The sequence below is a fragment of the Arachis ipaensis genome, chromosome B5, assembly GCF_059453495.1.
Source record: "Arachis ipaensis isolate K30076 ecotype BB chromosome B5, ASM5945349v1, whole genome shotgun sequence".
NCBI classification, from domain to species: Eukaryota; Viridiplantae; Streptophyta; class Magnoliopsida; order Fabales; family Fabaceae; genus Arachis; species Arachis ipaensis.
This window is the reverse complement of record NC_142440.1, coordinates 120,777,608-120,800,404: the sequence shown is the minus strand read 5'-3', so window position 1 is coordinate 120,800,404 and position 22,797 is coordinate 120,777,608. Positions and strand designations below refer to the sequence as shown.

The window sequence follows — 22,797 nt, the reverse complement described above, 5'->3', positions numbered from 1 at the left end:
CTATGACAACTACTACAAATCTGTCTAGATACGGATGAAAAATGAGATTCATATAATCCATTAATACTATAGGAGCATTAGTTAGTCCAAACGACATAACCATATACCCATAGTGACCGTACCTAGTTCAAAAGGCAATCTTAGATATGTTTGACTCCTTCACCTGAATCTAATGATAACTCGATCGCAAATCAATCTTTAAAAACACAGTTGCACCCCTTAACTGGTTTATCAAATCATCTATTTGGGAAAGTGGGTACTTATTCTCAATAGTCATCTTATTTAGCTATCAATAATCTACACACAATCTCATTTTGCCATCTTTCTTTTTTGATAAGTAATACCGGTGCTCCCATGGGGATGCACTTGAACGAATAAACTTCTATCCCAACAACTCATCCAAGTTCTTCTTCAATTCCACTAACTCCAATGGTGACATCCGGTAAGGTGCTATAGAAACTAGTCAGGCTCCTGTTCTAAATCAATACTGAATTCTATCTCTTCCTGAGGAGGAAGCTCAAGAATGTCTTCCAGGAAAATGTCAGGAAACTCCTTCACTACTCTGATTCGTTCTAAGCTTTGTTCATTATCGTTTGAGCTAGCCACTAACAGAACGTAACTCTCACATTCACTCCCTCTATGGGTAAATCTCACAGAACTTAAATAAAAAGTACGAAATATAACTGGTTTAGTACACATATCATCAGACAGAATAATTGCAATTCTTTCAAAATAATCAAGAAAAATATGGCATTTAGATAACCAGTCCAATCCTAAGATAACATCTAATCCACATAAGGGTAGACAGATTATGTCATATATGAAAGTCCAACCTGTAATAACAAAAGATACTTGTTGACACACTAGATTAGTTAAAGCATTTTGAGAAGTGGGTGTATGAACAATTAAATCGTATCCTAACTCAAAAAAATCTAATCCCAACTCACGTGCAACAGTTATAGAAATGAAAGAATGTGATGCACTCGAATCATACAGTATAGTTAGGAGTCGAGTCTTAACATAATACTGACCTTGGATTAGTGAGTCCGAATGTTTAGCATCTTCAACAGTCATCGCAAACACTCATCCTTGCAGTTGGGGCCTAGCTGACTCTAGAATAGACTTCCTTAGGCAATTCCTGGCTATGTGTCCCGGCTCATCGCACGAATAGCAAACGTTTGACCCGAATGGGCAAGGCCTATTACCGTGATCTCTTTTGCATTGCCTACATGCCGAATCTATCTGTGCCTGTTGATGCCAGGGCATCTTGGCTAGTTTCACAAGCCATTTTTAGCATGTTTTAGGGTATTTTCATGCATTTTCTTAGGAAATAAGCAAGTATTTGGCTGAATATGCATTCATACCTTGATTCAAGCAAACATTGTGAATTCTAGACAATTTCATAGAAATAATGATGGATTAAATTATAAAATGGATGATGCATAATCTCATGATTAAGAGCAAAATTTTGATGCACTTTATTTGATTGATTTTAGGTAAGAAGAAGCAGAGAAGAGCCATGTTAGTGCCACGTCTTTGATGTACTTTGTTTGATTGATTTTAGGTAACAAGAAGCAGAGAAGAGCCACGTTAGTGCCACTAACATAGCCATTAACGTGGAAGAGGGGACAGCTTGCAACGTTAGTGGTTAAGTTAGCACCACTAACGTGTTTGAAGGCCAACTAAGCCCACGTTAGTGGTCCCATTAGTGCCACTAACGTGGAACAAGGGAAAGATGCAACGTTAGTGGTGAAGTTGACACCACTAACGTGAGAAATGGCCAAAGAAGCCCACGTTAGTGGCCACGTTAGTGCCACTAACGTGGGCATTAACGTGGAACAAAGGGGAGTTTTGCAACATTAGTGGTGAAGTTAGCACCACTAACGTCTTCGAGGACAGGGTATACCCACGTTAATGGCCACGTTAACGCCACTAGCGTGGGCCATTAACGTGGGGGGGGGAAGGATGAATTGGAAGTTAATGGTGAAGTTAACACCATTAACGTGATCAAAGTTAGGAAAGGCTATGTTAGTGGCACCTTAATGTCACTAACAGTGAGGTTAACGTGACTCAAAGAGGTTTGGGACGTTAGTGACCAAGTTAGTATCACTAACATCTTTGAACCAGGAATTTGCACTTGACGTTAACCACACTAACGGCCTGACTAACGTGAATGATACCCAACTCAAACTCTTCCAGCAAGCTGAGAAAAGTCCACTGAGATTGAAACTGCTTCAACTGAGCTCAATGGCCCACATCCAGAGACTTGTAGAGTTAATTGAAGATCATATAAGTAGTATATATAGGGATAGTTTTGAACTAGAAAGGAGGATTGGGACCTGGGGATCCAGGATTGAAACACTCTGTATTTTACTTTTCTCTGTAATTCAGTTTTACTTTCAGAATGCAATTTACATTTTCAATTTCCATTCTTAGAGTTATGAACAACTAAACCCAATTCATTGGGTTAGGGAGCTCTGTTGTAATTCAATAGATCAATCATAGTTTTTATTCTTCTTCCTCTTTCCTTTCTCTTTGATTTACTTGAAAGCTTTCGATCTTCACCCAATTAAGCAACTGTCTCGGAAGAGAAGTTGCTCATACTTAGATTTCCTTTGAACCTTGGAAGAGGAATGAGGAAATCATGCTAGAAATGCTTTCTCATGTTGGACTGGATTGGGAGTTGGATGGATATAGTGACATATAATCCTACCATTACTTTGATTTAGAAAAACATGTGGTATAATCAGTGATCGTACTTCATCTCTTCCCATGAGCAATTAGATCAAGAAATTGGACAATTGTTTAAGCTTAGAGAGATTGAATTGCCAAGGAAATCACCTAAGAGATCAATGAGTTGCATAGATTGAGGAAGATATGAGAATGAACTTGATCTGGAGAATGCAACATCTCCTGAACCCAATGAACTTCCCATTTCTGATCTTCCCATTCTTTACATTCTGTTATTTACTTTGATGTTCATCATCCCCATTCCCATTTAAGTTTCTGCAATTTACTTTCTGCACTTTACATTCTGCCATTTACTTTTCGTTATTTACATTCCTTGCTATTTATGTTTCCCGCCATTTAAATTTCTACAAAACTCAACCCAAATTTGCTCACTTCAACAAGAATACTCCTCTGATTAAAATTGCTCAACCAATCAATCCCTGTGAGATTTGACCTCACTCTATTGTGAGTTTTTACTTGACGACAATTTGGTATACTTGTCGAGGGAAATTTGTAGCGATACAGATTTCCGAGCATCACCTGTTAGGATTGCTTACTAGTATACTACCTTGATCTTCTAGCTTTTCCACTGGTAGGATGAATAGGAGCAGCCCCACCTTGCTAATTCCTATGTAGAGGTGCTCTAGCCGGCTTAAAGGTCCTTCTTTGTGAAATTGAATATTGATAAGTATTCCTCTATGGAAATCCTTGGCAATTAATCCTTGCTTCCGCCACCTTCTTCGCGTAATCCTCTACTAACTGACTCTTATTAACAAAACCACTGAATTCATCAGATCCTTTTGAAGTCTTCCTTCGAACTTCAAACACTTTCATTCTTCAAAATCTGCCAGATTTTCTTGACAAATTTTGAAAAAATGACACAAATACACAAACTTCCTAGTATACTCAGCAACATACATACTTTTCTGCCTTAACTGCATTAACTCCATCTCATTTGCATCACGAGTAGCTCTGGAGAAATATTTCTTATAAAACTCTTCCTTAAAAACAGCCCACAGGATCCCACCATTCTCCTATTACAGCAGGCGCTCCATACCCTGCCATCAGTGCTGTGTATCCCTTCCAATATGTAGGATGCGAATTTCACATACTTTCCCTCTAGAACATGTTGAGTTTACAAAAACCTTTCGATACTGCAGAACTAATTGTCAGCCTCAGTAGCAACAATCATACCACTAAAATTTGGTGGATTTATCTTTAAAAAGGCATCTAAGGCCATTGGCTGGTAGTTATATAGCATATCTAGGTCGCCATTATCTCAGTAGTCTGCTCATTTCTCACCGGAGTATTATTGGGAGGTGTTCCCCGAGCACCTCGTCCCTGTGAACTCATTGTGGTCCTGTTCAAACCAAACAATCAACATTAAGGTGATCAGTCTTAACACTTCAAGTTAGGTATGAACATTTCCAAAATGAATACACAAAGACAATCACGTAACATATATCACAGAGATATCCTATCAACATGAGACACACAATAAAGTATGCAATGAAGCATGATTCAATCCATTTTCCAGGCTTTACTAAGGACGAACTGCTCTGATACCAACTTGTAATGACCCGACTCCTAGTATGTCACAATCATACCAAGAGTTAAGCGCTACTAACTTACCTTATTACTTATTAACTAATATTTATTATAAAAGCCTAACTCGTTATTAACACGTCGTCATTTTACGAGTAAATATTTCTTTGAAGATGTTGAACTATTAATCATTGCGAGCGTATAGAAATAAATAACATCTCAAATACAAGTATAAATAGAAATATTCACACATCTTCATACATCAATACATCATTCAAAGACCCTGTTAGTATACACCCCTTAAGATAAATACATACGTATATGAACATATAACACCCCAGGTCTTGACCCATATTAAAAGCCACCTAACTGGTGTCCAGACTAGCGTAGCACTTCTAAACTTCCTATTCTCTTTGTGTACTAATAAAAGGAGAGACTAAACTGAAATATACTAAGCAAGGATGACATAAAAAGAATACCAACTAACGTTCCCAAGACTGAGCCCAAATATCACTATTCCGTAGGCCTCTATGCAATCCGCCCGTAGATGCGTCACTTCTAGAACTTCTCTGAATCTTCTTCTGGATCTTCTTCCTCTAACTCCTCTGAAATAAACACTCCACCGGATGAACTGCTACTCCTGCCACCCAATACAAGTCCATTGGCATATGCAGGAGCTAAGTGTTTTCCACACTTAGTATGTTCATGAACAATATATGCCTCTATGTCTATTGTCCATTTTAAATTGCATGTTGTAGCTACCATGTGATTTATGATGTTTAATTTTTGCTTGGCATAGTTAATTAAATATGTTTATTATATAGGATCGTAATGCATTGGATATTATTTGCTAATTAATTTTTGTGTATGTATGTTGTGTATAACTATCAAGTTGCCTGATTGAAGTATTTTTCATACTTAGTATCTGATTTAGATCCAATACTGCACATTATGGTTGATATGGTTGTATTCTAAGATAGTTGCTATTTAGATCATCAAATGTTGAACTAATTTTGTGGTATTAGTTATAGGAATTACCTAGGTATTGTTATAATTTATTGTTGATTTGTTGTGCTAAATTTCTGTTAATTGGTATGCTATTTACAGAAATGACGACAGGTAGAGGTGCTGCGGATCAAGCTACTGGTCGTGGTCGTGGTCGTAGCCGTGGTCGGGGTAGAGGGATGGTTTCTTTCGATACTCCTGGGACTTCTGGATCCTCTTCCTCTACTCCGACAACCCTCGTGATGCCACAGGTTTTGGGTTTAGTGGACCAGCCGTTCATCATTGTCCCTAACCCCAACTACGTGCCTCCATCTATGGGGATGACGCTGCCTCCTATCGCTCAGCAGCCCGTATCCACGGCGATGCGCCTTCAACGATGGATGCCATGACCCCGGAGTCTAGCCACGGAAGTGAGACAGGTGATGCCCCTCTACCACCTCCCATCGTAAGCATGAGGATTTGGCCTGATGGCGACACGGGATAAGTATCACTTTTAGTCTCATGTATTTTCTATTTATGGTTATTGTTGAAAGTTCCTGAAAATTGATTCTTGTTTAGTGGATATAGGTTTATTTGGTTGACATTACCGTTGGAAAAAAAATTGACATTACCATATGATTTATTGTAGGAATAATCCGACGGAAATAGTGCACAAAATAATATCTTTTGGCGCCAACAATACCATGGAAACAATTCGCTGATAACCAATTGATTTTTCGAGATGGTAATCCGTCACAGAATCTGACGGTAATTACCATCGGATGAAAAATTCGACGGTAACTATTTACCGACGAGGTTTATACTGTCTAATTCATTCCGACGGAAAATCAGATTTTAATTAGTCTTTTGACGGTAGTTTCTCTTGGCTCTATGGTTCATCCGAGGGAGAGATCGAGCTTCAAGAAATAGTGAATGGCCTTATCAATACACAAATGTATAACTCCCCAGGAATCTCAATTGCACTTATATTCAATTGCCCTTCCATGGACATGCAGAAGAGAAATGCTATTCCCACTCCGACCAAGACATAACTTTACTTGTTCAAATAACAATTAAGGTGAAACAGATTCAGGAACAATGAATCCCTTTATGACAAACAGATTCATTTTGTAAGTTCGTTATTACGGTAGTTCCTACAAAGGATCGGATTAATGACGTATACAATACTTAAATTCTCGATGTAGGTACTATTTACATAGTCAGTTCTCATCCTTCAGAGACTACGAGTATAATAGGAGCCTCCGTCAACAAAAGAATCACCCTAAGATGATCATCTCGTGGCTATTGAGAACGAATCAAGTTAGATGGTTTTATTTCTCAATCTTTTCGACCCCGATTCGGATGCTCAAGTAGAATTTGGAGCATTTCAAAAACTGGGCGATCCACCAACTACAAGAAGGCAAATATTCTGATTCGGATAGAACGTTATTTTTTTGTTGTTTCTTTTTTACTATACTTTTGTTTGGGGTGATTAAAATTAAATCATGGAGAATTTGATTAATCTTGATTTGAATGATTGTATTTTTTTTTTACTCTAATCTAATAAACAGGTATGAAAGCTATAACTGTAAACCAGGATGAAATCTATGAAAGCATTGGTTTATACATTCCTCTTAGTCTCGACTTTAGGAATAATTTTTTTTGCTATCTTTTTTAGAGAACCCCCTAAAGTTCTGGTGGACGAAATTGTGATCACATTAATGTAGTACTCTTTGTTATTGTATGGAATCATTATTATGGCTCTTTACTATGTGTGGACACAACTCCGTTCAACTAACCAGCAAGTGTACTGGGTCGTCCAAGTAATAAACCTTACGTGAGTAAGGGTCGATCCCACAGAGATTGTTGGCTTGAAGCAAGCTATGGTCACCTTGCAAATCTCAGTCAGGCGGATTTAAACATGATACTTTATTAGATTAAAATAAACAATAAAAGGGATAGAGATACTTATGTAGATTCATTGGCAGGGATTTCAGATAAGCGAATGGAGATGCTTTTCGTTCCTCTGAACCTCTGCTTTCCTGCTATCTTCATCCAATCAGTCTTACTCCTTTCCATGGCTGGCTGTATGCAAGGGCATCACCGTTGTCAGTGGCTACATCCCCTCCTCTCAGTGAATCATATGCTCACGCACCCTGTCACGGCACGGCTATTCATCTGTCGGTTCTCGATCGTGCTGGAATAGGATTCACCCTCCTTTTGCGTCTGTCACTAACGCCCAGCACTCGCGAGTTTGAAGCTCGTCACAGTCATTCAATCATCGAATCCTACTCAGAATACCACAGACAAGGTTTAGACCTTCCGGATTCTCTTGAATGCCGCCATCATTCTAGCTTACGCCACGAAGATTCTGGTTAGGAGATCTAAGAGATACTCATTCTAGCTTAATTCATGTAGAACGGAAGTGTTTGTCAGGCACGCGTTCATAAGGGAGAAGGATGATGAGCGTCACACATAATCATCACCTTCATCACGTTCTTGGGTGCGAGTGGATATCTTAGAAACGAAATAAGAAGAATTGAATAGAAAACAGTAGTGCTTTGCATTAATCTTTGAGGAACAGCAGAGCTCTACACCTTAATCTATGGAGTGTAGAAACTCTACCGTTGAAAATACATAAGTGAAGGTCCAGGCATGGCCGAGATGGCCAGCCCCTCTGATCTAAGAACCAGGCGTCCAAAGATGTCTAATACAATAGTAAGAGGTCCTATTTATAATAAACTAGTCACTAGGGTTTACATGAGTAAGTAATTGATGTATAAATCCACTTCCGGGGCCCACTTGGTGTGTGTTTGGGCTGAGCTTAAGTGTAGCACGTGCAGAGGCCATTTGTGGAGTTGAACGCCAGTTTCTGTGCCAGTTTGGGCGTTCAACTCTGGTTTTGGATCCTTTTCTGGCGCTGGACGCCAGATTTGGGCAGAAGGCTGGCGTTGAACGCCAGTTTACGTCGTCAATTCTTGGCCAAAGTATGGACTATTATACATTGCTGGAAATCCCTGGATATCTACTTTCCAACGCAATTGGAAGCGCGCCATTTCGAGTTCTGTAGCTCCAGAAAATCCACTTTGAGTGCAGGGAGGTCAGAATCCAACAGCATCAGCAGTCCTTTTTCAACCTCTGAATCTGATTTCTGCTCAAGTCCCTCAATTTCAGCCAGAAAATACCTGAAATCACAGAAAAACACACAAACTCATAGTAAAGTCCAGAAATGTGAATTTAACACAAAATCTATTAAAACATCCCTAAAAGTAACTAGATCCTACTAAAAACATACTAAAAACAATGTCAAAAAGCGTATAAATTATCCGCTCATCACAACACCAAACTTAAATTGTTGCTTGTCCCCAAGCAACTGAAAATCAAAATAGGATAAAAAGAATAGAATATACTATAAATTCCAAACTATCAATAAAACAGAGCTTCAATCATATGAGCGGGACTTATAGCTTTTTGCCTCTTGAATAGTTTTGGCATCTCACTTTATCCATTGAGGTTCAGAATGATTGGCATCTATAGGAACTTCAGATTTCGAATAGTGTTATTGACTCTCTTAGTTCAGTATGATGATTCTTGAACACAGCTTCTTTATGAGTCTTGGCCGTGGCCCTAAGCATTTTGTTTTCCAGTATTACCACCGGATACATAAATGCCACAGACGCATAATTGGGTGAACCTTTTCAGATTGTGACTCAGCTTTGCTAAAGTCCCCAATTAGAGGTGTCCAGGGTTCTTAAGCACACTCTTTTTTTAGCTTTGGACCTTGACTTTAACCGCTCAGTCTCAAGTTTTCACTTGACACCTACACGCCACAAGCACATGGTTAGGGACAGCTTGGTTTAGCCGCTTAGACCAGGATTTTATTCCTTTAGGCCCTCCTATCCACTGATGCTCAAAGCCTTGGGATCCTTTTTATTTGCCCTTGCCTTTTGGTTTTAAGGGTTATTGGCTTTTTCTGCTTGCTTTTTCTTTTTCTTTCTATTTTTTTTTTCTAAATTTTTTTTTTCGCCTATATTTATTTATTTTTTTTTTCTGCAAGCTTTGTTCTTTGCTGCTTTTTCTTGCTTCAAGAATCATTTTTATGATTTTTCAGATTATCAAATAACATGTCTCCTAGTCATCATTCTTTCAAGAGCCAACATATTTAACATTCTTAAACAACAACTTCAAAAGACATATGCACTGTTCAAGCATACATTCAGAAAACAAGAAGCATTGTCACCACATCAATATAATTAAGCTAAGTTCAAGGATAAATTCGAAACTCATGTACTTCTTGTTCTTTTGAATTAAAACATTTTTCATTTAAGAGAGGTGATGGATTCATAGGACATTCATATCTTTAAGACAAAGTTACTAACTACTAATGATCATGTAATAAAGACACAAACACAGATAAGCACACAACATAGAGAAAACGAAAAATACAAAAGAAATAAGAGCAAGGAATGAATCCACCTTAGTGATGATGGCATTTCAATGATGTTCTTGAGCTCTTCTATGTCTCTTCCTTGCCTTTGCTGCTCCTCCTTCATTGCTTTTAGATCTTCTCTGATTTCATGAAGGATGATGGAGTGCTCTTGATGTTCCACCCTTAGTTGCTTCCAATAATTGTGTGGAAGAAGATGTATCCCCTGAGGTATCTCAGGGATCTCTTGATTTGCAGTCAAATGTTCTACCACTGAGCTATAGACCTTTGATGGAAGCTTTTGTCTTCCCTTTTCTTCTTTCTAGAGGCTTCTCTGGCCTTAGGTGCCATCAATGGTTATGGAAAAAAAACAAAAAAGCTATGCTTTTTACCACACCAAACTTAGAATGTTGCTCGCCCTCGAGCAAAAGAAGAAAGACTGAAGAATAAGAAGAAGATATGGAGGAGATGGATGGGAGTGTGTGTTCGGCCATATGGGTGGGATTGGGTGGGAGAGAGATGTTGAATTTTGAAGGTAGTGGGTGTATGGATGTGAGTGGTAAATGGAACGTAGAAGGGATGATCATGAATGGAAAGAGAGATGATGAGGTAGGTGGGGATCCTGTGGGGTCCACAGATCCTGAGGTGTCAAGGCATTTACATCCCTGCACCAATTTAGGCATGTAAAATGCCCTTGCACACAACTCTGGGCGTTCAGCGCCAGGTTGGTGCCCATTTTGGGCGTTCAACGCCCCTTTGCTGCCATTTCTGGCGTTGAACGCCAGAACCATGCTTGTTCTGGGCGTTCAGCGCCAGGATGCTCCCATTCTGGGCGTTCAGCGCCAGAACTATGCTCTGTTCTGGCGTTTGAACGCCAGACAGGTGCTCCTCCAGGGTGTGATTTTTCTTCTACTGTTTTTGATTCCGTTTTTGAATTTTTTGTTTATTTTGTGACTCCACATGATCATGAACCTAAGAAAACATGACAAACAATAAAAATAAGAATTAGATAAACATTGGGTTGCCTCCCAACAAGCGCTTCTTTAATGTCAATAGCTTGACAGTGGGCTCTCATGGAGCCTCACAGATGTGCAGAGCTTTGTTGAGACTCTCCAACACCAAACTTAGAGTTTGGTTGTGGCCTCCCAACACCAAACTTAGAGTTTGACTGTGGGGGCTCTGGTTGACTCTGCTTGGAGAGAAGCTTTTTCTGCTTCCTCTCCATGGTTGCAGAGGGAGATCCTTGAGTTTTGAATACAAGGGAGTTCTCATTCCATTGAAGGACTATTTCACCTCTGTCAACATCAATCACAGCTCTTGCTGTGGCCAGGAAAGGTCTTCCTAGGATGATGGATTCATCCTCTTCCTTTCCAGTATCCAGGATTATGAAATCAGTAGGTATGTAAAGGCCCTCAACCTTTACTAATACATCTTCTACTTGTCCATAAGCCTGTCTTCTTGAGCTGTCTGCCATCTCTAGTGAGATTTTAGCAGCTTGCACCCCATAGATTCCCAGTTTCTCTATTACAGAGAGGGGCATGAGGTTTATTCCTGAACCAAGGTCACACAGAGCCTTAAAGATCATGGTGCCTATGGTACAGGGTATTATGAACTTTCCAGGATCCTGTCTCTTCTGGGGCAATGTCAGTTGATCCAGATCACTTAGTTCATTGATGAACAAGGGAGGTTCAACTTCCCAAGCATCAATGCCAAACAATTTGGCATTCAGCTTCATGATTGTACCAAGAAACTTGGCAGTTTGCTCTTCAGTGACATCCTCATTCTCTTCAGAAGAGGAATACTCATCAGAGCTCATGAAGGGTATAAGGAGGTTCAATGGAATCTCTATGGTCTCTAGATGAGCCTCAGAGTCCTTTGGTTCCTCAGAGGGAAGCTCCTTATTGATCACTGGACGTCCCAGGAGGTCTTCCTCCTTGGGATTCACGTCCTCTCCTCTCCTCTCAGGTTCGGCCATGGCGCTTATGTCAATGGCCTTGCACTCTCCTTTTGGGTTCTCTTCTGTATTGCTTGGGAGAGTACTAGGAGGGATTTCAGTGATCCTTTTACTCAGCTGGCCCACTTGTGCTTCCAAATTTCTAATGGAAGACCTTGTTTCATTCATGAAACTTACAGTGGCCTTAGATAGATCAGAGACTAGATTTGCTAAATTAGAAGCATTTTGTTCAGAGTTCTCTGTCTGTTGCTGAGTTGATGATGGAAAAGGTTTGCTATTGCTAAACCTGTTTCTTCCACCATTATTAAAGCCTTGTTGAGGCTTTTGATCCTTCCATGAGAAATTTGGATGATTTCTCCATGTTGAGTTATAGGTGTTTCTATAAGGTTCACCTAAGTAATTTACCTCTGCTATTGCAGGGTTCTCAGGATCATAGGCTTCTTCTTCAGAAGGTGCCTCTTGAGTACTGTTGGATGCAGCTTGCATTCCATGCAGACTCTGAGAAATCATATTGACTTGCTGAGTCAATATTTTTTTCTGAGCCAATATGGCATTCAGAGTATCAACCTCAAGAACTCCCTTCTTCATAGGCGTCCCATTACTCACAGGATTCCTTTCAGAAGTGTACATGAACTGGTTATTAGCAACCATGTCAATGAGTTCTTGAGCTTCTGCAGGCGTTTTCTTTAGGTGAATGGATCCACCTGCAGAGGTGTCCAGTGACATCTTTGATAGCTCAGATAAACCATCATAGAATATATCCAGGATGGTCCATTCTGAAAGCATGTGAGAAGGACACTTTTTGGTCAACTGTTTGTATCTTTCCCAAGCTTCATAGAGGGATTCACCTTCTTTCTGTCTGAAGGTTTGGACATCAGCTCTAAGCTTGCTCAGCTTTTGAGGAGGAAAGTACTTGGCTAAGAAAGCCGTGACCAGCTTATCCCAAGAGTTCAGGCTGTCTTTGGGTTGAGAATCCAACCATAATCTAGCTCTGTCTCTTACAGCAAAAGGGAAAAGCATGAGCCTGTAGACTTCAGGATCTATTCCATTAGTCTTAACAGTATCACATATCTGCAAGAATTCAGTCAAGAACTGAAAAGGATCTTCAGATGGAAGTCCATGAAACTTGCAGTTCTGCTGCATTAGAGAAACTAATTGAGGTTTCAGCTCAAAGTTGTTTGCTCCAATGGCAGGAATGGAGATGCTTCTTCCATGTAAATTGGAATTAGGTGCAGTAAAGTCACCAAGCATCCTCCTTGCATTATTATTATTTTCGGCTGCCATCTCCTCTGCCTGTTCGAAAATTTCTGAAAGGTTATCTCTGGATTGTTGTATTTTAGCTTCTCTTAATTTTCTCTTCAGAGTTCTTTCAGGTTCTGGATCTGCTTCCACAAGAATGTTCTTATCCTTGCTCCTGCTCATATGACAAGGAAGAATGGCCAAAAAAATGATAATAATAATAGAGATCCTTTATACCACAGTATAGGGATCCCTTTGTAAGTAGAAGAAGAGGGGGAGATAAAGGATGTGATGTAAAGGAAGAAACACAACTGTGAGGATTGGAATGTGAGATGAGATGTTAGGACATGAATGAATAAATAGAATGAGATGGGGGAGGAAAAATTTTCGAAAATTATTTTGAAAAAGAGTTAGTGAGTTTTGAAAATTGGTTTTTGAAAATTAGTTAGTATTTTTCGAAAATTTTTGAATTCAAAAATAAAAAATAAAAATAATTAGTTAATTAAAAATAAATTTTTGAAAAAGGGAGAGATATTTTCGAAAATTAGAGAGAGAGAGAGTTAGTTAGGTAGTTTTGAAAAAGTTAAGAAACAAACAAAAAGTTAGTTAGTTAGTTGAAACAAATTTTGAAAAGATAAGAAGTTAGGAAGTTAGAAAAGATATTTTGAGAAGATATTTTTGAAAAAGATAAGATAAGAAGATATTTTTGAAAAGATATGATTGAAATTAGTTTTGAAAAAGATTTGATTTTTAAAATCTCAATTAATGACTTGGTTCATAAGAAATCACCAGATATGATTCTAGAACTTAAAGTTTGAATCTTTCTTAACAAGCAAGTAACAAACTTCAAATTTTTGAATCAAAACATTAATTGATTAGTTATTTTCGAAGATTTTACATAAAAATAAGAAAAAGATTTTTGAAAAATATTTTTGAAATTTTCGAAAATAGCTAATAATTTTGAAAAAGATTTGATTTTTGAAAAAGATAAGATTTTCAAATTGAAAATTTGATTTGACTCATTGGCAACAACTTTGATTTTTAAAAATTTTTGAAAAAGTCAATCCAAATTTTCGAATTTGATGAGAGAAAAAGGAAAAGATATTTTTTTTTTATTTTTGAAATTTTTATGATGCAAGAGAAAAACACAAAAAAATGCAATGCATGAAATTTTTAGATCAAAACATGTGATGCATGCAAGAATGCTATGAATGTCAAGATGAACACCAAGAACACTTTGAATGTCATGATGAACATCAAGAACATATTTTTGAAAAATTTTTAATGCAAAGAAAACATGCAAGACACCAAACTTAGAATTCTTTAATGCTTAGACACTAAGAATTCAAGAATGCATATGAAAAACACTATACAACACAAAACAAACAAATCATCAAGATCAAACAAGAAGACTTACCAAGAACAACTTGAAGATCATGAAGAACACCATGAATGCATGAAATTTTCGAAAGAATTGCAAGATGTATATGCAAATGACACCAAACTTATGATATGACTCAAGACTCAAACAAGAAACACAAAAAATATTTTTGATTTTTATGATTTTCTAATTTTTTTGTATTTTCTTTTAATTTTTTCGAAAATTATTGTGAAAAAATAAAAATAAGGATTCCAAAATTTTTAATATGAATTCCAGGAATCTTGCCATGTTAGTCTTAAAGCTCCAATCAAAGGGTCAGGCATGGCTTAATAGCCAGCCAAGCTTTAATCAAAATATGAGTGTAATTCAGACATGACAAGCCTAACATGCCCTATCCAAAAGAATTGGACATGACTCCACTGAGGTAATTAGTTGAAAGCCAATCCCAAAGCAGTTTGGGTATGGCTTTACAGCCAAATAGGCTTCAACATGCTTCATGAGACACTAGAATTCATTCTTAAAAATTTTGAAGCCATAGAATAATTTATTTTTGAAAACATTTTTTTTTTTTCGAAAACAGAAGAAAAATTTTTGAAAGATTTTTGAAAAATTTTTTGAAAAGAAAACAAAAAGAAAGTTACCTAATCTGAGCAACAAGATGAACCGTTAGTTATCCAAACTCAAACAATCCCCGGCAACGGCGCCAAAAACTTGGTGGACGAAATTGTGATCACATTAATGTAGTACTCTTTGTTATTGTATGGAATCATTATTATGGCTCTTTACTATGTGTGGACACAACTCCATTCAACTAACCAGCAAGTGTACTGGGTCGTCCAAGTAATAAACCTTACGTGAGTAAGGGTCGATCCCACAGAGATTGTTGGCTTGAAGCAAGCTATGGTCACCTTGCAAATCTCAGTCAGGCGGATTTAAACATGATACTTTATTAGATTAAAATAAACAATAAAAGGGATAGAGATACTTATGTAGATTCATTGGCAGGGATTTCAGATAAGCGAATGGAGATGCTTTTCGTTCCTCTGAACCTCTGCTTTCCTGCTATCTTCATCCAATCAGTCTTACTCCTTTCCATGGCTGGCTGTATGCAAGGGCATCACCGTTGTCAGTGGCTACATCCCCTCCTCTCAGTGAATCATATGCTCACGCACCCTGTCACGGCACGGCTATTCATCTGTCGGTTCTCGATCGTGCTGGAATAGGATTCACCCTCCTTTTGCGTCTGTCACTAACGCCCAGCACTCGCGAGTTTGAAGCTCGTCACAGTCATTCAATCATCGAATCCTACTCAGAATACCACAGACAAGGTTTAGACCTTCCGGATTCTCTTGAATGCCGCCATCATTCTAGCTTACGCCACGAAGATTCTGGTTAGGAGATCTAAGAGATACTCATTCTAGCTTAATTCATGTAGAACGGAAGTGTTTGTCAGGCACGCGTTCATAAGGGAGAAGGATGATGAGCGTCACACATAATCATCACCTTCATCACGTTCTTGGGTGCGAGTGGATATCTTAGAAACGAAATAAGAAGAATTGAATAGAAAACAGTAGTACTTTGCATTAATCTTTGAGGAACAGCAGAGCTCTACACCTTAATCTATGGAGTGTAGAAACTCTACCGTTGAAAATACATAAGTGAAGGTCCAGGCATGGCCGAGATGGCCAGCCCCTCTGATCTAAGAACCAGGCGTCCAAAGATGTCTAATACAATAGTAAGAGGTCCTATTTATAATAAACTAGTCACTAGGGTTTACATGAGTAAGTAATTGATGTATAAATCCACTTCCGGGGCCCACTTGGTGTGTGTTTGGGCTGAGCTTAAGTGTAGCACGTGCAGAGGCCATTTGTGGAGTTGAACGCCAGTTTCTGTGCCAGTTTGGGCGTTCAACTCTGGTTTTGGATCCTTTTCTGGCGCTGGACGCCAGATTTGGGCAGAAGGCTGGCGTTGAACGCCAGTTTACGTCGTCAATTCTTGGCCAAAGTATGGACTATTATACATTTCTGGAAAGCCCTAGATGTCTACTTTCCAACGCAATTGAAAGCGCGCCATTTCGAGTTCTGTAGCTCCAGAAAATCCACTTTGAGTGCAGGGAGGTCAGAATCCAACAGCATCAGCAGTCCTTTTTCAACCTCTGAATCTGATTTCTGCTCAAGTCCCTCAATTTCAGCCAGAAAATACCTGAAATCACAGAAAAACACACAAACTCATAGTAAAGTCCAGAAATGTGAATTTAACACAAAATCTATTAAAACATCCCTAAAAGTAACTAGATCCTACTAAAAACATACTAAAAACAATGTCAAAAAGCGTATAAATTATCCGCTCATCAAGTTCCAACTAAAAAGACAAAATAATTTTTTATTATCTCGATTAAAGTAATGAGCCCTAATATTGGTTTTGTAGTTAGATTTGAAAGATTTGAAGTATGGTGGTGATGGTGGTAGTGACTATGAAGATGGTTGGTGGGTGGAAGTACGGGGTGGTGGATGCAATATGTGGAGTTGGGGAGAGTTTTGTTTTGTTTTTTTTTTCTATTATTAGTAGGGGTAATTTGGTCTAAAATATAAAAAAGAAGTAGACAAAGATATTTTATAACGTTTTATAACCTTGAGAATGATTTTAATAAGAAAAAAAGGCCAGGAACGATTTTAATTTTGACCAAAGACTTTAGGGACAAAAAAATACTTAACCATATTTAAAACTAAAAAAAAGTATGTTATTTTAGTTAAAATTATGGTCAAGAAAGCAACAACTGAAATTAGAACTTATTTTATTTTAGAGTAAAATACTATTTTAATTCCTAATTAGCATTTAAAATAAATCTTAATTTTTTCCCTAATGTTTAAAATGTCATGTTTTTGTCAAGAACAAAAAAAGGTAGTATTTTTGAAAGGAAAAAAAGTTTAATTTATACTAAAAATATAAAATAGGACGAAATAAAATGTTTGAGATAAAAATATATAGGATGTTTCAAATGTTAAGAGCGGAATTAGAATTTAGTCTAATAGTTACCGATTAAAATAATGTTTTACTATTTATTTCAAGTGAAATAATATTTTAAAATAAATAAATATTTTCATTCCATCGATAGTTAGTGGGTCAAATGTACACATGAAATGTATATTTCATCAATAGAGCTCTATTTCAATTAAAAGTGGTTAATAAGTTGCGCCAGTACTTTTGGTGGCTCTTCTTCTTATTGAAGAATAAGAAGAATATTGATTACAATAATAGCAAGTCTTTGCATGACCTTGGTGCAGGGATACTTGAGTCTGGTACGCAATGGAATCTTATAAGATTATTTTTTCAATGTATTTATGTCATCTATGGAAGATATGTTGTTGCGTTGCTTTCCTTTACCATATTCTAATTTGTGTTTCTATATATCCATGAATAAATGAAGAATTAAAGTGCATTAGGAAATGGATACATGTTATTTGCTTTGGAATGAAAATTTGTGCTTTATTCTTGTTTATGTATATTTTTCAAAAATGAAATTTGTCTTGTAATGTCTCTCTAAAGTTATTCTTATTGTGTAACTTCTATTGAATCAAAAAAGAAAAATGTTATAACAATATATTTCAAAACAAGTCCAGATGATATAGCTAAATCAACAATCTAATTCTCTCTGTATTACCAAATAGCCATATTACTAATTGTATAGTGTTAAGGTAGAAGAAATTAAAATATGATATATTGTTAACCTTTCTTAACGAAAACAGAACTCCATTGATGGGAGAATGGATGTGACCAACGAATTTATACATTTTATGTGTATCTACAACATTTTTAGGTTGAGGCAACATTTAAAAAGTGTTGCCTAAAGGCTGACAAAAGGTTGCTTTTGATCTATGGCAACACTTTTGGACCTAAGGCAACGTTTTTGGGCGGCGTTGCATATGCAGCCGTTGCCTTAGATCAAGGCAACATTTTTTTGTTTCAAAAGCAACGCTTTTGAGAGCAACACTTGGTAAGTGTTGCCTTTGGTTGAAAAACAACAACACTTCAAAGGTGTGTTTGAGACAATACTTTTTCAGTGTTGTCTTTTCTCTTATATTTTGGCCACTACTAAAAAGTGTTGCCTATTAGTTATGAATATGCAACCTTTTAAAGCATTGCCTTTTCTTTTGGATATGCAACTTATACAAGTGTTGCCTTTTCTTTTGGATATGCAACCTATACAAGTGTTGTTTTTTCTTTTGGATATGCAACCATACAAGTGTTGTCTAATATTCAAAATATGCAACTAATAGAAGGGTTGCCTCTTTGGTAAAAATAAAAGTTACTTTTGTAATAAAAATACACAAAAATAAATTATTTAATAAATAAAGAGACAAAATAACTAATAATAAAATTTATAAAAGAGACAAAATAACTAATAATAAAATTCTAATTAAAATAGATATTAAAAGGTTTAATTAGTATTTCAAATACATGTTCATCAATAATTCTCAACAAAATAATAAAATTCTTGTCTAACAATAATTGTCATAACAAAATAGTAATTAATATTTATCAAAAAAAATATCAATTTACTTGCATATTTTATATCCATGCTTGACTTGTCCCATATGCTAAATCTGCAAATAATACACAACAAAAAAGTATAGTATTAAAACTGAAAAATTATAATAAAATTTTTTTTATGATATTAAATACTATAGATATAAAAGCAAATTACCAGCTCATACTTTATTTAGGATCTTTATATGAGAGGAGAAGCAAATTAAAATATGTTTAAAATTAGCAAAACAAATTAAAACATGCCACTCAAACACAAATTACAACAAATAGTATAGGTTTCAAATAGTTGTGAACTTAAAAATATCTCCCGGAAAAGCCCTGTTGACCTTATTTGAGACCGTAATTACTTTCTAAACCCAGAAGCATAAAATAGTAGTTATGTCATTTACCTCAATACAAAACTCTCCAGTTTCTGGTTCCTTAGCAACTGTTGCAGTCAATCCAGCAGCAGATGATGATTTTCCAGATGTATAAACAGATCTTTAGCGACCATAAAACAATTGAACCAGAAAACGATTGTTATAGCCAGTAAGAAAAGCAATATTTGCATTTCTAATAATAGTAGAAGACAGATGTGTGGAGTCTCAAAGAAGTCACCTGAATTGGAACCTTCACTTTCTCAATAAAATTATTGAGACGTCCAATTTTTTAGTCCACGGCTACTTGTCTCTTATTTTTCCAACGTTCAATATTGAATTCATTGGTGAAAATTACCTATAATAAACAATAGGGAGACAATAAACAGCATAAAGAACCAAAAATGCCATTATTATCTATTCATTTTAGTTAAATTATGACCATCACAAGATACAAATAAAGGAGGATGAGCATAGAAGAGTTCTAAAAATCAAAAAAAATTCTACAGCCATTTTTTTTAAAATAAAATAGACGCACCAGCTTGTACCCATCCTTGTATAAGCTTTGTAGTTTATCAGGAATTGAAGGATACATGAGGGACCAAACGTCTGCACTCACTCTGTAAATAAATAAATAAATAAATAAATAATCTTCTTAATACATCATATTAAAAGGTTGTAATTTATAAAAGATATTAAATCCAACAGCATCAATAAATATAATAGCAAATCTTAGATTTCAGATTCAAGCATACTTATTCACAGCAGTTTTTGCAAGACACCCATCAAAATCAAATGCAGCAATTTTACTTAAGTCATTCAGGCTATCATCCTGCAGTTATAAGAATCCATAACATAGAATAAAGTGAAATGGGTGAAAATATACAGGCTGCGTGAATTCTGGATGATTGAGTACCTCATTTTTTTCAATTGGCTATCTACAAATCTATATCAACCAGAAGATGTAATACTGCAAATTCTAACCTATATCTATTTGATAAAAAAAAAAAGGTACCCAGTAATCTCACCCGTTCAAGATATATGACTATTTGAAATGCTTTCCATTTTGGTAAGAGGGTAGCATCCTGTATCAGGTAATCATTCATTGAACATAGGAAGAGCCAAAAAATAGAGAAATATAGAAATAATTTAGAGGATAAGAATTAAGACCATAACAATATAAACATGATAGACTTTCAATTTTTCACTATTAGACACTAAAGCCATTACTAGGTCATCAAATAAACAAGAGAAAGGGAAAATCTTACCTTGTAGTTGCTCTTCACTTTAGAAACTGAAAAGTTAATTTCCTCTACTGCTTCAATGTCTGATTCACACAGCTGCATGCAATAAACATGAAGAACAAAGGGAGTTAACAGTAAATCCAATTTAAGCTGATGTATAGCATTTGATGGATAAAACAAGCATCGGCAAACAACCTAAACCAACAATTTATGGCTTCTAGTTGAACTGTTCAAAGTTGTTTACAAATTGATGTTAAATAATACAATATCATTTTCTCAAATGTTGTTGCTTAATCAAATCCATAATTCTGACATGTGTGGAAACAAAAATAACGAATGAGTACACATGCTTGCCTTCCTTCGCTTTGTATCCCTGCCTTCATCTTTTTGTATGTCCTCTATAGCTTTATCAACCTATCAAAGAAGTGTACACACAAACAGTCAGTAAAATTTGAAAAGAGACAGGTTTGATTAAGTTCAATAACACAGAAAATTGGAAAAGAAAGAATAACTCATTATACTGGCATCACAAGTTAACTTTGCTCTCCGACATAATCCCTCTCAACATTTATATTTGATTTGTTTTTTAAAGAAATAATGGAAATCTCACCTTCTTTTGAGACTTGTCATGTGCAACTACCAATATCTTCTTCAAAGCTTCCTGGTCAGTACTCTGAAGAAACAAAAAACGTGCCAAACTTCACCTCAATAAAGTTGATACAAAATTCTCATCATAAGCTTCAAAATTCAAATTGCAATATTAAAAAACTTGACTCATTTTTCACTGGTTGCATCATACAACAATATAAAAAAATGTATATTTATATCTTTCTTGAAATTGTGGGAAAGGGGAGGGGCGGGGGGATGTTCTTAAATTGAAATGATAACGTTAAAAACTTGTTTCACTGATTAGAAAACTAAAAGAATAAACTATTGCAAATATGATAATATTGAAAGGCTTCCTTGGAGCAGCACATAAAATAGCCACTATTCACTTGGCAACTCTTTGGATATGAATCCAGTAGTAGGATCAGTTGTGCTGTGCAAGCCAAGGAGGCAAACTACTTTTAAATAACATTCATCTACATAATATTATTTGAAACAAGCAGCAGCACATCACATAAAGACCAAATTCGTATGAGTAGGCACAACTACCAGCCATAGGTTCAGCAAGCATTAGAGTCTCTTCTGAAGCTCCTATTAGTACATTACACATTTGGTGTTTGTATATTGGATTATACAGTGAATATGAAATGGAGCTTGTGGAGGTGAACTTATAATTCAACTGAAATGTTAAAGGGAACCAGATTTATGGCATTCAAATGCTAGATTCTTGGAAATAATATTCATGTGATGTGATCATGTCTAATTGTCTGATAAATTCATAACCAATCCCTGCTGCAATCATCTTCCTAGTTCAGCTCATAATGCAGTGTGCATGCTTGTGTTTATATCACAATCAGTGTTTGTGATATGATTCTACACCAGTAGCTTCAACTACATATAAAAAGTCTAATTACTTGTTGAAAGCTATACTTAAATTACTTGTTGAATCACAATCCAGCAACGCAGCAAGCAACAGATCAAAACAGTAGAGTAAAATCTAATTAAGCTAATGAAGATTGCAATATTAAGAAGGAAAGAACATTTCAAACAGTGTGATCAAGACCAGAATGAAAGGAGAAATTATGAAACCTTACAGCCATCGATCTCGAATGGAAAAATAGTGACCGATTTTAGCGACCAACTAGATTGGCTTTGTCATCGGTAGCTAAATCGGTCACTAATTGGATTAGTTGGAGGGGTCCTAGGGTACTTCAAAGCAGCTTAAACAAGACAATGAAACTTGTCAGAAGTAAGAGATTGAATTTAGAACCATAGCCAATTAGATGTTAAAACCACTACAAACTCAAGAATAGCAGGCCGCAAGAAAATGTATTACCAGGGATTGATGGTGCACCAAGACCTGTAGTAGTACCAAGACCTATAGTGGCTCCTCCAGAAACTGCAGCATGTGCTACAGTGGTAGGATTTGACATCCAACCAGCTAGGGGTGTTGGCACAGGTGCTGGAGTAGGTTGAAAAGGCTATACACATTAACCACAGAATAGTCCAGCACCAAAATAAGAACCAAAAGATAACAATATGTAATGCCTACAAAACCAAATCAGAAAAGTAGCCCACCCCATGTGCACCAAGAGGAGGAAACCCTTTAGCCTTTGGCAAGGATCCTAGTAGTGGATTATTAGCAGGAAATAGAGCTCTTGCACCGTTGGGTTGTCCACATGAGTGATCCACAAATCACTGAAAGGTGAAACTTGACATTTAGTTAGTTAGTATATTACTATATCAAGGATCATAATTAGAAAACCTTGGTACCAGAACATATG

At 36.6% G+C, this 22,797-nt stretch overlaps 1 protein-coding gene, 1 non-coding gene and 1 pseudogene across 2 annotated transcripts; 1 reads left to right on the top strand and 2 right to left on the bottom strand.

The window, feature by feature from the left end:
* Positions 1 to 459: 459 nt before the first annotated feature.
* Positions 460 to 1,074, bottom strand: LOC107640876 (uncharacterized). Its single transcript, XM_016344378.1, has 3 exons — positions 948 to 1,074; positions 764 to 833; positions 460 to 658 (listed from the first exon to the last, which is right to left on the bottom strand). Exons 1-3 carry the CDS (start codon positions 1,072 to 1,074, stop codon positions 460 to 462), a joined length of 396 nt encoding a protein of 131 aa, XP_016199864.1.
* An 11,345-nt stretch (positions 1,075 to 12,419) lies between these two features.
* Positions 12,420 to 12,527, top strand: LOC148565592 (small nucleolar RNA R71). Its single transcript, XR_015885350.1, has one exon. It is a non-coding gene; the product is annotated as a small nucleolar RNA R71 (small nucleolar RNA).
* A 6,330-nt stretch (positions 12,528 to 18,857) lies between these two features.
* Positions 18,858 to 20,509, bottom strand: LOC110272079 (polynucleotide 3'-phosphatase ZDP-like; annotated as a pseudogene).
* Positions 20,510 to 22,797: the final 2,288 nt, after the last annotated feature.

Excerpts from the sequence above, each read along its gene's own strand:
- LOC107640876 (XM_016344378.1), bottom strand. The coding sequence starts at position 1,074 with ATGACTGTTGAAGATGCTAAACATTCGGACTCACTAATCCAAGGTCAG. Across the intron at positions 834-947 it reads CATTTCTATAACTGTTGCAC|GTTGGACTTTCATATATGAC; the intron begins GTGAGTTGGGAT and ends TTGTTATTACAG. Across the intron at positions 659-763 it reads GTTATCTTAGGATTGGACTG|TTCTGTGAGATTTACCCATA; the intron begins GTTATCTAAATG and ends TTTTTATTTAAG.